Below are 16,036 nucleotides of genomic sequence, written 5' to 3'. Positions count from 1 at the left end.
AACTTAATCATAATATTGGATAGCAGCAGGACACAATTTGGTGAAGCTCTATGGCCTATCACGTATGAGAGCTGAGAGCCAGTAATTGCAGTGATCTCCTCCGGCCCGAACCTTCAAGTCCCTGCCAAGCAGTCTGCGTACCAAAGACCTTTGGCAGACTACATCCATTCCTTTAGGCTTCAGCATAACAGTAGCAGTGGCAGTTATTACTTATATGGAAAAGGAATATCTGTAAGGAATACGATCTTTTTTGTACTTCAGAAATGAAGCTGATTTTCTGGAAACTGTGCAGTCTCCTTTATCTGAACAGCTTAGCTGCTTGTGTATAGACACGTGGATAGCGGAGGTTCCCTGGCTTCACCAAGATAAGAGTGTGTGCTTGGTCTCTTAGGGGAACATCTGTGTTTCATAATTGTTAGGTGTAACAGTACCAGAGATGTGTGCTCCTTCTGGATGTTGAAGGGTACCAATGATTTTGCTGTGATCTAAAAACACCTCTGGTAGGAGGGTACTTTTAAGAAGTGGTAAAGGTTTCCTTTGTGGTTAGCAGATAACTATCTGTTTCTGTGTTCAGTGATTTGGTCTGTTGGCTTCAGATGTTTGGTTCTGTTGTACAGTTGTTAAGGTTCTCTTTGACTTCAGCTGAGTCGTATGTGCGTCCTTGGCATGCATTTTGACACCCATCTTTTGGCTGAGCACTACAGGACTTTGAAAGGCCAATTATTGTTAGTTGTTGTTTGGTTGTTTTTTTTTCCTGGCTGGAAAGCCTTTCCTGATGTGGAAGCTTGTGTTGACAAAACTGAGGGGTTCATCTTTCAAGTTCTTGCTTTACCTGTCGTTAAATTAAGACGACTTCTTGTCCATACGCAAGAGAACAGTGTTTTGTTCTGTAGTGGCTTCCTTCAGTTCAGTCCACAGGGGCAGATTTGCTTTGCATCCTCATCTTAAGTAACTGCTCAAATCGATTTCACCTAACCCAGTTTTCCCTCAATTTTCTGTAATCTACCACACAACCAGATTTCATATGTTCAGAAGACTGCATGTTTGTTAGGGTAAGAATGAAACAGTTGGGTTTAGACTCCTGTAGCTTTTGGATGATCAGCAAAAGGGGAATGCCACAGTGCCTAATTGGATCAGGTTGTGTGTCAAAAATAATATAGTTTAGCTCTGGTGATGATGCCGGAGTGATTTAGAGCTCATTTTACTGGAGTTAAAAGTGTTAATGAAATCCCCTCTTAAAACTTTCTGTATCTGAGATTTCTGTAACATTTTCCTCCAGCACTGAATTCTCACCCTGAAGTTTACAGCGTACCCAGAGAGGACATTTCTGTAAACACTTAATTGAAGCTCCCCACCCCTTCTTCTTCTCAAGGGTCACGGGGACCACTTGCCTCTGTCAGGGTCTGCTGGAAGGAGTTTGTTTTCAGAGTAAAGTCATTCTCAGGGAGCTGTGACTCATGTGTGCTGCATCTGCAGTGCTTCTCCCTGCCCCTCCACCTGTCAGTTCCACTTTCGGAGCACCCTGAGGTTTAGCACCATGAGATGGGTGTTTCAGCACTGCATGCTCCATGGTCTGACAGTCAGTGTTGCAGCACAGTGCTTTTGTACCACCCCAGCGAGCACGGATGGCAGAGACTTCTCAGTTTCAACAACCTTTAAAAATGGTGTTTGAGAGGCATGAACTTTTCATTTGCTGGCAGATAGCTGGGTTTTTTTGAAGTCTCGAAAGGAACTGCCAGTAATGCTTCACAACTCCAACTAGGTTGATGCTGTGCTAATACCGAAGCCAGATAATCCTCACCCAGGTTGCTCTCATCTAATTGCATTGTGCCATACTTGTAACACATGACAGCCTAGCATATCTTTTCAGTTTGTAAGACTGTGTGAGATGCCTTTGCAGTATAATTAAATATGTCTTAACTCTCTTATTTCAGGCTAGAAATCTTCATACAGGAGAACTGGCTGCTGTAAAAATAATCAAGTTAGAGCCTGGTAAGTTTTACATTCTTTTCTGTATTTTTGAATTGCATTTTCATTTTTTCCATATGTTTATTTTCACACGGCTGTGAAGCTCCAGACAGGAGAAGTGTTTGGGGTTTTTTTTGTAGTTTCAGTGGTTAGATGACAGGAAGCACTGCAGGATGTACCATTACTTTTGGCTATGTCCTGCTCACTATTTCCTTGTCTGTTCTTATCTCCTTATCGATTGTTGCATAAAAAGATGTTGCAGTTACAGTGTGTTGTTAGTACAAAGAGAAGATTAAGGACAGATGGTAAATTGTGAGCTCTGAGACAGAAGGGAGCTGGTAGGCTGTGTGAGTTGAAAGGGGGAAGGGAACAGGCAATGGTGCTAATGCGCACCAAAGGCGCACTGGGAAAAACAGAGCTCTGTGCTTTTTAATGTGTCTTTTTTCTAACCTGTGCTGAGGGAGGAGGATGGCTCGTACTATTATTTCCCTGTGCATTTTCTACCACTCCTCCTAAAAGCAGGAGATGCTTACTTGCTGCCCAAGAGATTTGCTGAGCTGAAGCCTAATTCCAGTCCTGCATAGAGAGTTGAAATCAGAAATTGTGTCCTGAGTGGAAATGAGGAGAGGAGCTTTTTACGTCCTCAGTCATAACTCAGGCCCACCTGAGGACTTTTTGAGAATTTATTCAAAGAAGTAATCTCTCATTACTTGGTTGCTGGCATACCTTTCAAATCCCTCCTTAGCATAGTCCTCTTCTGCATCTCTTTGCCGTATTAGTCTCTGTGTGGTTGTGGTTTGCTTGAATTGCTGTGCTGTGTCTGTTCAGGGTCCTGGCTTTCTGGGATAGGGGCTGAGGGAGGCTCCTCCTGTGAATGTGTGCTTGCCCAGTGCTCGTGGACTGACACCTGTAGCCTATGAAGCAATTAAAGGACAATTAAGAAAGTAGTAGGATCTATGGAGACACAATGAGATAGCTTCCATGACTGGAGTGCTGCAGGGAATAAATACATACTTTGTAAGGAAAAATGGAGGAAAATCTGGAAAGACACATGACGTAGGAGAGGCTGGCAGAACTTGGTGGTTTTTAGTCTGGGAATGAGAAGGCTGAAGAGGGATCTAACCACGGTCCTCCACAGCAGAATGGCAGAGGAGCTGGAGCCAGGCTCTTGTCAGGAGTGCCCAGCAAAGGGGTGAGAGCCAGCCAGCACAGTCTGCGCCAAGGGAGAGTCCAGCTGGATGTGGGGAAAATTCTTCATGGGGAGGGTGTTTGTGATCTGGGGCAGGGCCCAAGGAGGTGGTGGGATCTCCATCCTTGAAGATTTTCTGAAGTTGACTGGCCAAAGCCTTGAGCAACATGACCTGACTCTGCGTTCAGCCCTGCTTGGAGCAGAAGGCTGGAGCAGAGACCTCTGGAGGTCCTTGCCAGCCTGTCTTCTGTAATTCGAGGTTTTGATGACCAGCGCTGAAATGTGTCCAGTCCCTGAACACCAGCATCTATTCATGACTGTGTGTGTTAAAAGACTGTAATTTTGATGGGGAGCTCACAGTGTCAGTACATTGCTAGCAAGTTAAGTGGATGTGCCATCTTCCTCTTTCTTGCTTAGGAAAATACGTTGTCTCATTCGCCTGTTGTTGCTTGGTTCTGTTCAGTCACTCGGGTTGGGAAGCATCATGGTTCTTAAAGACAAAGGGTTTGCTAATGTCTGTAGGTCCTTGATAAGTGGGAAGGCTGCCCTGTCTCCTCCCGGTCTCTCCAAATGTGTATTCCTGAGGAGCCGAGCCATGAGAAATGGCTCTGCCTGTCCTGCTCTTGTATTTTGTAGTTCTTCCAGCTTTCTATTAAATCTGGGCTAGCAGAACTTTTCAAATTCTATGGTGCTTACCCAAGACATCTGACCAGCTCCTCTCCCATTAAGGACTCTGTGACCAGTGGTATATATAGTGATCAGAGAGTTGGTCTTAGAAAGCAAATGTTTAAAATTTTTATCCATATGAATAAAGATTCAGGGAAGACTGTTTTTAAATAGCAGTAAGTATGTTCATTTTTCATAAAAGTTGAGTATTGTCCAGCTGACTTCTAGGCCAGCTAAATTTTTCCAACATGTCTGTTACCCTTGAATAATAATTTTCAAACCTTTGACAGGAGGATCAATGCTTAATGCCACGTGCCTCACCCCATATTTCTTGGTTGTGAAATCCCAGATGAAAACTTTGAGGGAAGACTTTTACAGTTGGGTTTTTTCTATTAAAAAAAACCCTTAATGTTTGTTAAGGTAACAGTCTTGCATGGAATTTCTGAAATTTTTTTTTTTTTTTTTGCTATTTCAGCCATTTTGAAATGGTAAAGCAGCTGTGTATGAATTTGGGTTAACTCACCAAACTCGTTTTTACCAAAATAAAAATGGAGTGCAGGGGGAAAAGGGCTGGGAACATTTCTAAAACGGAGTGCTTTGGTGGCTTCACCCCATCCCTTGTTTTCTTCCTCTCAAGCTAGATTATCAGGGAGACTGAGGTGCCAGTTATAAAGTGGGAGAGGAAGGCAGCGGGAGTCTCCGTCTATCACATGGTTAGAGAAGAGGGAAGAGGAGTTCAAACCTATCTTTGTCTTATTTACGATGAAGACCAGCAGTTATGTCTCCCTCCTCAGGAGATGTTGGTTTCCCGACCCACCTGTAAGGCATTACAAGGTGGTTTTAAGGATTTCTGCTGAAACTTTTCATATGCTTTCTGCTTTTAGTATAAATTAAACGTGAATTGATTTAGACGGCACATGAGAGTGACTGTTGCCTGGTATTCAGGGTGATGGCTAGTCTCTTTTGTAAAGTGCTCACGGAAAAATTAATATGGGCTTTCCCCCATCCAAGAAAAGTGTGTTATCCTCTGGACTGCTTGATGTAAGATTTCCCATGAGCCTAGCTGTTAATTTCCAAGTGATTTTTTTATTATTATTATCTTTTTTTAACAGTTAAAACTTCCTGAAATCTGACCATTTTTTTCAGTTGGAAAAATTTGAAAAATTCCAGTGAATAAATAAAAAGAAAGGCTCAGCCTGATTCTTTAGCTTTTCTTCTCCTCCTTTCTTGAAGCTTCCACTGAAGCCTACCAGTGCAGGTAAACAAGCAAAGAGCAGCCAGGCCGTGCTGGTGGTACCACTGCTTCTGCTGCAGCTCTCATCTTCTAGAGTCAGCAAGGTCTTCTGCAAATCCAGCTTCATGCACACAACACAGTTCAGATGTCAGTGGCCGTGGCTCAGTCCCTATTACATAAATGTCTTGAATTTCTGAACCTGCCTACTCACATCAGAATTAATGATCTTATGACCTAGAGAGTGGTGGTCAGTGGGCAAAACCTCCGGCATGGCCTTAACTCCCACTAGCGTGACCTCTACAAGCCATTTTGACTCCTTCAGTGGTCCTTTCAGTCCTCAGCTGTTTGATCTTGTTAGGTGGTAATCTCTTTGGAGCAGAACTGCCTATTGCCCTGTGATTATTTAATGCGGTGCACAGCGTGGGTTTTCCTCTTGTTTGGGGATTGCTTTTATGAACTGAAAAGCAGCATGCAGCAATGGGAAGGATAGTTCTCTTGGCCCTGCATGCTCCATCCCCTCCCCATGCTACAGCATCCCTTGTACCCAGGTATATATATTTAGGTGAAAGCAGATGAGGGGACTGAACTGGCAGTGGGTTTGGAGGCAGCAAGTGCAGCAAGCAGATGGCAGACTCCGAGCAACAAGGAAATGTGGTTTTCTCTGCAAGATCTGTGAAACTCCTCATTGTATTAAGTTGTGTTTACATAGGTGCAGAAAGCAAGCGTACAAATTTATGTGAGAGAAAAATACACGGAAGACTATTAAATACAAAGATCCTATCTATGATGGAGAGGTTTTGCTGAGTCATAAATCTCGGGGCGGGGGGCGGACACGACACACGTTTCGGGGAAGCATCCCTGTGTGGTCTGTTTTTAAATACTTCCTTGGCATCCTCTGTTGGAGACAGGATGCAGGACTGAAGGGCCCCATACCTGACTCGGTGCAGGGTTAATTTTTAATTCCGATTGGTTCTGCGATCTGCTTCACTGTGCAGCCAAAGAGAGGTTTTTGAAGGCTGAAGGTAGAAGAAGCGTGGGGAGGCTCGCAGTAGAAGCTAAAACCACTGCCTTTGGGTGACTGTGACTACTAACCTTTCCTTAGGAAGCCAGAGCTGGTTTTATGTAGCGATTGTACGTTGATTGTAGCGATAAGACTCATTGGGCGATGTTAAATGCAGTGGAAACCACAGTGGCAATCCCACAGCCCCTGCTTGGCAGCATGTGAAATGCTGTGGCCAGTGTTCGGGGCAGCGGTGCTGGGAAGAGCAAACCACCGCTGGGTTAATCCCCAGCAGGTCTGCGATGGGGCAGAGCAATGCTTTGATGACAGAAAAAGGATGGTAATAACCTATTGCTAATGTAGTGAGAGGCTTGCTCGAGCATTCATGTCGCTGCGCCTGATCCAAATGAAGTAGGTCTGGTTTTATTGTGAATTTGAAGAACTGCTTTGAAAACTGAACAGAAGCAGAGGCCGAATCCTCTGCCGTGAGAGGTGAGGGAAGAGCAGGAACCGCTGGAGGCCGAGCAGCCCCTGCCTTTGCTTGGTGCTGCTTAAGCACTACAGTGAAAAGTGCAAGACTCCAGCCCAAAGTCACCACTACCGAGAACCCCATTTTAATTAGCACTGGTGACCATGTCTTATATGTTTCATTATGTTGTTGTTCTGACTTGCCATAGGGAAGTAATTTCTTCTAGGTTTTGGGTTTTTTTTGGGGGGGGTGGGGGTGGGCTGGTTAATACATCTTTTAAACGTTGCCAACCTGATCTCCATCCATAGCATGCACACCCACAGTCTCTTGGCAGAGATCTTGTTGGGGGTTTGTTTTGTTTTTAAGGAGGGTTCACAGCATTTGTTTACTTATTTATTTATTTTTAGTTCTCTGGTATGTCTGTTGCCTCTGCAGGGTAGCTGGACTGTGCAGCAGCTTACTGTCTTTGCAGGAAGACATGACTGTTCAAAATCTTCCACATTTAAAAAAAAAAAAAATCAGCTGCTCCCTGCTTCAATGTTCTGACTAATTTTAAGAGTTTTGAATAGCTTTGTAAGACTGTACTTGCAGAGCACCATCAATTCCTAGGCCAGGCCAGTGTCAGAAGTTGTTGCAGCTAGCTGTGGTGGTCCCCAAGGGAGGGCAGCCCCTCCAAGCACCAGTGTGAGCTCCTGTCAGACCATAGGGCACAACTAGAAAAAAATCAGTAATAAATTTTGTAATTTAGTCACCAGAGAAATAGGCCTGTGATTTATATACAGCATGTTCTGGAGAGGAGGAAGAGGTGGCTCATAGACGGGAATTAATTAGCAGATGGAAAAATAAGAGCTCCAAACTCAACACTTGATTAATACATAGACGGGGGAATTGGGAGCAGAAGACAAAAGACTGAAGTAAAGAGTGCCCCAGAGGAGGTGAGGAATGCGTTGAATTAAAGCTGCAAGAAACTGCACACAATAAGATGGCAGTGTTTTGGGAGACCTAGCAAAACTGCTGACATGGCAGGTGGCGATGAATTGTGGTTTGTTCGCGTTACTCCCTCATCTACTGCAGGTAGCAAGTGACTTGGTAGGCAAAGAGACTCCAACTTACAGCTGAGACCTCAACATGTGTATGTATTTTATTTCATCTGCTATTACCTTCCTTTGTCTCTTCTCCAGACAAAGGAAATAAACTCTCTACTTAGAAGGTTACTGTAATTTATTTGAATTTTTGGGCAATAAGCTAGATCTGCTACCACAGTTAGTTAAGCTGTGCTGCTAGAATCAAAATAGACAGTGTTTTTCACTTTTTTTTTTGGCATAGACTTTGGAGAGCATTAGGCAAAAGTATTATGGCATGCTAATGACATTTCCCAGCATTCACTGAGTACAAATGCTTCAAATAATTTGGGAGCCAATTCTATTTCAGAAACTAATCCAACTGTACTCAGCAGCATAGAAGCCAAAACCATCTGAAACACTAAAGCCACTTCCTTCTATGGGTTTAGCAGATGAATTGAGAGGGGAGTCAATACAAAGAGGTAACTATTTGCCAGTGTAGTTTTCTGCCATAGAACTTTCTCCCTGGGAAAGTGTAATAACCAAAATATTTTAATATATACTAATGTCCATTTTAAATACTGCTGTAATGATAAATAGTGCCCTCAGGGACCTTTGACACTCAGCAGGCTGGCGGTAATCTGTCGTGCTCTGTACTTTTTGCAGTGTTATAGAAGAATCTTATTGCTGGTTTTCATTTGGTCCAGTGCTTGTTTTCCATGTGAGATCCCTGTAAAGGCCAGAAGCAGCCAGTTACCTATTTCAGGTTGGATCTTAAACTGGAAGTGGAACTGTTCGAGGAATTTTGTACAAGGGAAAATAGTCATCCAAAGGTGTGTAGTACTGAGCACAGTACATTCAAAGCCAGGTCGGGTTCATTATGTTTGTTTTGTATCTCATGATTCAGATGCAGAGGTTGATACTCCACGTAGGAACACAGCTGTGGGGCTGAGTCAGGCTGCGATGGGGGTCTGTCCCCTCTGGATGACAGCTGTAGCACAGTGGAGCTGCACTGTCAGTCCAAGGCATTTTGGGGACTGAAGAAGGGTATTTTGGCAATGCAGCTTTGTTATCTGTATAATAAATTCCCTAGGGATGCTATGAGCTATGGAGAAGAACAAGCCTGAGGCTCATTTAAACTAAGCCTGCGGGGGATGAACCATTGTTGGCAGCACCTGGGGCTGAAGAAATATGAAAATAACTTCTTGGTACAGCTTACACTTTCACTGCCTTGTGGTGCATAACCTGGTCACACTTGGGATCATGTCCTTTGTGCATGACAGTTTAAATAGACACAGGCTTTATGCACTGAACAGTGTCTGGTCAGGCACTGGCAGAAGCCCTCACTTCTGATTCCTGTGCTGGCTGCCACCTCCTGTGGCATCAGGCTGGCATCACCGTAACCCCAGGGGACACTAACGCCTTTTTGTTGGGAGAGGTGGGTGTGCAGCTCGTTACACCGCTGCTGCATCTGTCTAGGAATTACCCAGGGCTGAACGCCTGAGTTTCCAAGTGTGCCGGAGCCGTTAAAGCCCGGACATCGCCTGCTTGTGCTGTGCCACGTCCTGAGTGGTACTGCTGCAGACTCGCACAGCTGCTCAGCCTGCCTGTGGAGCGTACACAAAGCAAAACAGAGACAGTGTGGTCTTCTACTGTAGAGTGCCCAGCATTTTAATTATATTTAACTTCTTGAAATCTGGTCTAATTTTACTTTGCATACTTAAAATACATTTATAATCTACTATTCTTCTTTCAGAAATGTCTGTATCCAGAGCGGGTGAGCTCATGTTTCCATGTAATGTAAGCTTTCACTTAGAACACAGAGTTTCTTAGGTGAAGAAGGCCAGCAGAAGGGGTTGTGGTGGAGGAAGAAGGTATTATGAGTAGGAAAGAAGCTGAAAGATCACACATTTTAGTTGGAAGGTAATGCAAAGTGTGACGCTTGGGGTGAAGGCAGGTTGCAAAGGGCTGAATTAGGAGGACACGTCATTTGGCACATGCATGAAGAAAAATAGCGATAGTGAGATGGCAGTGGTGAGAAAGGCGAGTAAAGGTGGGATCATGAAAGGCTGAGATGTACAACAGTAAGTAGATTAGGCAAGGAGAGAGGAAAAGAGATGAAAGTGTTAAGGAATAGGAATATAGATTACATGTTAACATGGCTGCTCATAAGTAGGATCCAAGCAGGGCTGAAGAGAACATACGCAGGGAAATTTTTTCTGATGTTAGACCACACACTTGTGTGCTACTTACTGCAGAGCTTGTGCTGCTGTGGCAGCACATCACCATCAGTAATATTTTGTATCAGTGGAGAGATAATCAGTACCATCAGTGGTTAGCAGTTGGCAGCTAGATGCCTGGCAGTAAAATTTGCTGGTGGAAACTTCATTGTTTCCAAATAGCTGTATCCTGCTTGGAATCAAGTTTCTGAGCTTCGAGTTTAGGGAATTTAAATTCTTTCTGTCAGACTGCAGGTTTCCTTGAATCCCAAGAAAAGAGGTATGGATAAAACAGCTCAGATGGTTGAATGCAGTTTAAATTACTCTCCTTCTTAAAGATGTGAAACTTTTAAAGGATTGTTCTCAGTTTTCAAAATGGCTGGTAAAGAACAATGCAGGTCTGCAAGGCGGCCAAGAAAGCAGGAATTTTTTATGTGTCAGAGCTACTGGATGGGATGCTACAGTAATGCCTTGCATCCTCTCCACTCTCCCAAAAATATTTTGGGGCTGTTGTCAGTCATATTGTGTGTCAAGCTATCTAAATGGGGATTTGAAAATACCTCAGGAGTTAAAGTTAATGAGGGTAGAGGGGAAAGACTGGCAGCGAACTCCAATATAAGCAAAAGCTTGTATATCGGGAAGGCCATCCCTTTCATCAGCAGAGACTGAATCCTCAGTAGGTTCAGGAAAGTGGTTTGGAGCAAGTGATTGAGAACTGGGGAGCATGTGGATGTCTGGAAGTCAACACAGAGGAGCTGATGACTTGTGGATATTGCTTGGCTGTGGAGTTTGTATACTGGAGCGAATGGTTTCTGCAAAGCTGTCGCTCCCACGGGGCTTCCTCTCCTTGTTTGGGAACTCGGGTTGTTGAAATAAAAAACGTTTGAAGAATGGTTCCAGCAGAGGCAATAGCTGCTTCCGCTAACTCAGGAGGCAGGCGTCTCTTGGTTGTACAAATACAGTGAGAGCGTTTGGGCTCATCAGCGATGCTGTGACCCTACTCTTTGTCCTTCAGCATCCTGTACAGCAGTGTCCACCTGGTCCTGTTGCTAAACGGCATCTCACTTCTAAATAACAAATGTTAATTATAGTGTTAAAAATCCCAGGTCTGCAAAGTATCTACAGTCAAGCTCCCTAGCAAGGCTTGGCGGGTAGGCTTTGGAGCGCACGTCACACCTCCTGCCAGGCAGCCTGACGTATCTGTCTAGCATGCTGGGGGCCCGTGAGGACTGCATGTTGAGGGCACTAGCTATGCACAGGAGTGCTGGCAGGCTGGCTAGCACCTTGAAGATCTGGCCTCTTAATAAGTGCTTCTGTCCCACCCTTTGGTGACAACGTGCATGTCTCTAAATGCCGTCAGTTCCCTCCTCCCAGTTGCGTGCGAGCCCTGGATCCTGCCTGTCCCTCCCTCCCTGTGTTCCCACACAGCATCAGCCCTGTGATGCAGCACTGAAGTAATGCAGAATAAACCAATTTAAAACAGGAACTATGAATTTCTTCCCTGAGGAGCCTTCTGGACAATGAAGGGATTCACAGCTGACCCAAGAGGAGTTGTGAGAAGAGACCCTGCATCTTTTTGCAGGATGGGACCACTCAAAGCAGTCGGTGGAGAACATGAAAATATGACCAGGAGTAAACTTGCTTAAAAACTATCAAGGTCAGGCATGCTCAGAACACCTAATAGCGCTGTGTGATAGGCACTAGAGCCATCAGATCCTTCTCATGCTGCAGAGTGGGGTATGTGGATCCAGCATACACATGCTCTCCATCTAGGACAACTTGGCAGGACATTGATACATGCCAGTTCCACATAGGTGAGAAGTAGTGTCTGCAAATAGAATAAGTCACTGGTGGTAATGGGCCGTCGGTTTTCTTGGTAATCTCCTGTTTAAATATGGATTTGTTTTGAATTTACCAGGCCTTACTTTGCTTAGCTTCACTTCTGAAATCTGATCCAATCGCATCACACGATGATATGGCTGCAAGTTCCAGCAGTCTCCTCCCTGCCAGCTGTGCTGGAGAACAAGCAACTGGTTGTGCCAAGCAGAGCAGCCTCGACTGCAGGCTGTGATCGGAGGAGAATATTCCATTGTAACGCTCTGTTGTGTCCTATGTGTCTCACTGCAGAGGTAAAATTACATAATAGTAGCAAGCTGCAGTGACTCACCACACTGCTCGTGTGATTTACAGCAGCTCCCTAAACGATGTTTTTGCTCAGCATGCCACATAACCCATAATTGCAAACATGTGAGTAGACAAAAAGTACATTTTTCCAATTCCGTGTTATTTAGCATCAAGCAATCTCTGATGACTAAAACAGATGCAAATCTCTTTGTACGGATATGTTGTCACCTTTGATCTAATTCTTTTTATCTTGCTGTCTCCCTCTCGATGAAGTATTTTCTACAAATTCTTTGTCTTACTGTCTTCTTGTTTTTTCATGCTATCCAAGGATATTTAATTTTTGCCCTATTCCAGTGTCTCTCGCCAAGATTAATACTCCAGCTGCCTGGAAACTCTGAATTCCTTTGTTTTGAATTCATTCTTGTCGTCTTTGAACAACTATACATCTTCTCTCCTATCTCTGTGTCTGATCTTTCAGAATAATTTTCTGCATATTTTAGCCAAACTTTTCTCATGGATACTTCTTCTCTTCTTTCTATCTGTTTGCTACTTTTCTATCAGCTCCCTGTCTGTATTCAGCCTGCACCCCTCTTTCCTCTTCCAAATCCTTTTTTTTTTTTCCTTTTTTTTTGTAGGTAACCCCATTTCTTGCATAGATTCTTCATTTATTAATGGCAAGTCAAGAGGTCATCTTTTCTGTATTCCTCTACTACAGGCAGGATCAGCTTAAGTGACTCACTTGTTCAGTGTTTTCTTCATTTTTTTTCACTGGTGGGAAATTTCACAGCTTCCCATCCCTTCGAGTTCAGTGCTGTGATGTTACTCTGGTAGGAAAAGCTTTTCATCTGTACAGGGAATGTAGGTTAAGGCAATTTAAGCCCATTGCTAATTGTCCTATCATAAAACTAGAGATGGATTATCCCTTCTCCCCCCTTCTCTGATATCTTTTATGTGCATGAAAGTTGTTATCTTTTCTACTGACAGTCTTTTTCTAGCCCAAATCACCGTATTTCCTTCAATTTATCCCCATTAGTCACGGTTCCTAGAACTGACATTGCTGTTGTCGCACACTAGGCAGCCCAATTAATGTGCTATCGACAGGCAATTCCGGCTGCTGCCTGCAAGTTTTTGCTGTTGTGGGGATGCATCTTGATCATGATTTTCACATGTGACAATGTCTACTTGTTCTGAAATGCTGTTTCTGACATATCAAAGATTGTTGATTTGAAGATAGCAGTTTAAGAAAAGGGCATGGATATTTGGCATTTGATACTCTGAACTCATGGACAGGTAGTAGCATTAGAGAAAGACAGTACCTTCTTTGGTGTGGGGTGGGAGGCTTTTGCCTTCAAACTTGCTTAGATTTGACTTTCTTGAAAAACTAATGTAGTTTAAAATGCTGCAGTTAGTTTTCTGTAAGCATTCAACAATTTCCCTTAGGAAGTTTGTCAGAGAAATGGGAGGAATGAATCCATCTGATTCAAACTCAAAAATCCTTTGTTCATAGTAATCATTTATAGGCAGGGTGCATGAATTCAAGCAAAGTTGTAGCTGAAAGATAACCCATAAAGCAAGCACAGTGTGAAATCTGTGCTAAACTTATGGAAATGTTGCCTTTACTTTTTTTCATTATTAAAAAAAAAATACCACTTATGTTTAAAAAAAGCCTCTTGACATTTGAAACTCTTCTGCTAATGTTTTCCTGCCCCAGTGAAGTGTTTGTCCGTACGGTTCAACTTCAAGAAGCCCTTGAGGATTTACTGAAATCAGTCAGGGATGTCTTCATACAAGTGTGTTCCCTTCTACCTTTGTATTTCATAGTTACTTACTTAAGTGAAAGTCTGGTAATCATTGAGACATAAAGGTTGTGATCGTTTGGAAATTGTTATACCAAATTGGCATTCCTTTCGCTATATCTGTAAACATCCACTATGTACCGGTGTATGTATGGACAGCCAGGGTTTCCAAAGGGATTGTAAATGCCATGGGGCCGTACATCAGTACTGGCTGCTGTGGGTCCTGTGGGTGCCAGTGACACTGTTGCTCAGGGAAGTTGCTTCAAAGCACAGCAAATAAAACCATCTACTTTTAAAGAGGTTATTAAAAATCTTAGCTACACTGTTACTTGTTAAATAAACACATGAAGAATCCAAAGAGAATTTACAGCAGTGCTTGACACCTCTTGGACTTGTCAAAATCATATAAATTTAGGGGAGCAGTACAAAGCAGTGCATGTTTTCTGGATTGCACATCCATGACACTGATAGCAGGAGATAACTTTAAACAAAAGTAAACATACAAAGCAATTTTTTCCTTGAGAGAACATGGTAGCTACCACATTGTCTGGAGCAGCATTTTATCTAAAACCTTGATCTAAATTCTACTCTTTCATGTCTTGCAAGCTGTTACGGAAGTTCTGTTCATGCCAAAGGAAGAATGAAGGTGGTAACATAAAGAGTATATATAAATATCTATCTGTGATCACAAAGCAGGCATGCGTCTAGGATGGCTTAATAGGCTGATTTTTGCTATGTTGCTCTTCAGAGGGAGGCTGTCAGGCTGTGCTGATGTTATTTGATACATCACTGCTGTTCAGGCTGATTCTCCGAAGCCGGCTGATCCTGCGATGCCAGCTGATCCGTGTCTCCATAGGAGTCCCAGCACTGGGCTGGGTCTAAGCCTGCCCTGAGCTTCAGGGGGACAGAGCTGTGGTGTTTGAGCTCTAGATTCTGGGGAGAACATCCTCTGTTTGGAAATTCTCTCAATGGGATTTAATAAAAATATACCAGTGTTTTTCCTAGCTCTCAAATATTTTAGTTTGCTTCATTACATCTATGATATTACTATTTTTTTTAATTTATGACAGCTTTTATCCTTTTAAATTAAAGTGGCAGAAACCTGCCAGGCTATTGCTCTGGTCGTAATATATTTTTCAGTAGTTTGTTTTTGTTTTTTTTGCAAAGGTTATTTAAGATGTGCAAATGTGCTTATGTAGCTGTCCTCATCCAAAAATGCACTCATGGCAAGGCAGTCCATGTTGAGAGGACTTTGCGCTTCTCTTCTGAGTCAGCCGTGGCTGAGTGGGTGTGCAGGCCATATGCTCTATCAGAGTCATTTTGAAATGAAATACTTTTAATAAAGAGCCTATGGTATGTGATCTCTTCTGGTTTCAGGCAGAGGACTCTGGAATTAGTTTGCAGTGATTTTTCTTTTTGTTGTTGGGATCCTTGTACTGTGGGCACCATGTCCCTGTAAAGCCAAATCAGCTCCAGCTGGGGCTATCTAATAGCTATAGAGGGGCTGCTCCAGAGTTTTCTCATGTGCTCCCGTCCCTCTGTGGGATGCCTTTGCTTCCTCTTCAAAGCACATTTGGTGCATGCTGAACTGTCTTAACTGATGGATCATGTTCAGGCCACCAGGCCAGCCCTTCTCTGTTGGTCTTCAAGAAATATTTGTGCCTTGTGCAGAGGATGTAATAAAGAATGCAAACTGAAAGGATGATGTATGTAGATAACCATTGCTGAACAGGCTGGCATGCTAGAAAACCCTTGTGAAGGGATTAGCAATTATCCAGGCCCGTGGCTTGTTTTTATGAGTTATGTGCACACTTTCAGATCTCTTTGAATGTTCAGTTTAGTGTGATATAACTGTGGCTGCTTCCTGTTTTTCAGGAGATGACTTTTCATTGATACAGCAAGAAATATATATGGTTAAAGAATGCAAACACTGCAACATAGTTGCCTATTTTGGGAGCTATCTCAGGTAAACCCCACTTTTTATACCTGCATTTCTGCTGGTTCTTTCCTAAGACAACGCTCAGTCTGGTTTAGTACTTACATCCTCTCTCAGTGTTCTTCTCTAGGCTGAATTCCCTTTGGTTCCCAGTTGGTTTTAAGGAGAAAAAAAAAAAAAGAAAAGTGACTAATACTTTGTTTTCTCTGCTGGCCAAAAGGCTGGAATATTTTTATCACTAGGAACAGAAAGAAACTTTTCCCCTAGAGAGACTTGCAACATATCCAATCCTACTCACTTGCAGGGCAGATTTTAAATGTTTATCACTTCTAATATAAAACAAGCTGATTATTTATCTAGACCAGAATTGCTTT

The 16,036-nt window shown here is 43.2% G+C and overlaps 1 protein-coding gene across 6 annotated transcripts in view; it reads left to right on the top strand.

Moving 5' to 3' along the window:
- MAP4K5 (mitogen-activated protein kinase kinase kinase kinase 5) overlaps positions 1-16,036 on the top strand; it is a 71,846-nt gene that overhangs the window by 20,496 nt on the left and 35,314 nt on the right. For all 6 annotated transcript variants that reach the window (XM_010579764.1, XM_010579763.1, XM_010579767.1 and 3 more), the window contains exons 2-3: positions 1,935-1,992; positions 15,602-15,692. In XM_010579764.1, the coding sequence (XP_010578066.1) occupies positions 1,935-1,992; positions 15,602-15,692 (149 nt within the window). The remainder of the gene's footprint in view (positions 1-1,934; positions 1,993-15,601; positions 15,693-16,036) is intronic.

The sequence above is a fragment of the Haliaeetus leucocephalus genome, unplaced genomic scaffold (assembly GCF_000737465.1).
Source record: "Haliaeetus leucocephalus isolate CR32 unplaced genomic scaffold, Haliaeetus_leucocephalus-4.0 Scaffold678, whole genome shotgun sequence".
Lineage (NCBI taxonomy): Eukaryota > Metazoa > Chordata > Aves > Accipitriformes > Accipitridae > Haliaeetus > Haliaeetus leucocephalus.
The sequence above is the reverse complement of the archived record's forward strand: the minus strand, read 5'-3'. Positions and strand labels throughout refer to the sequence as shown.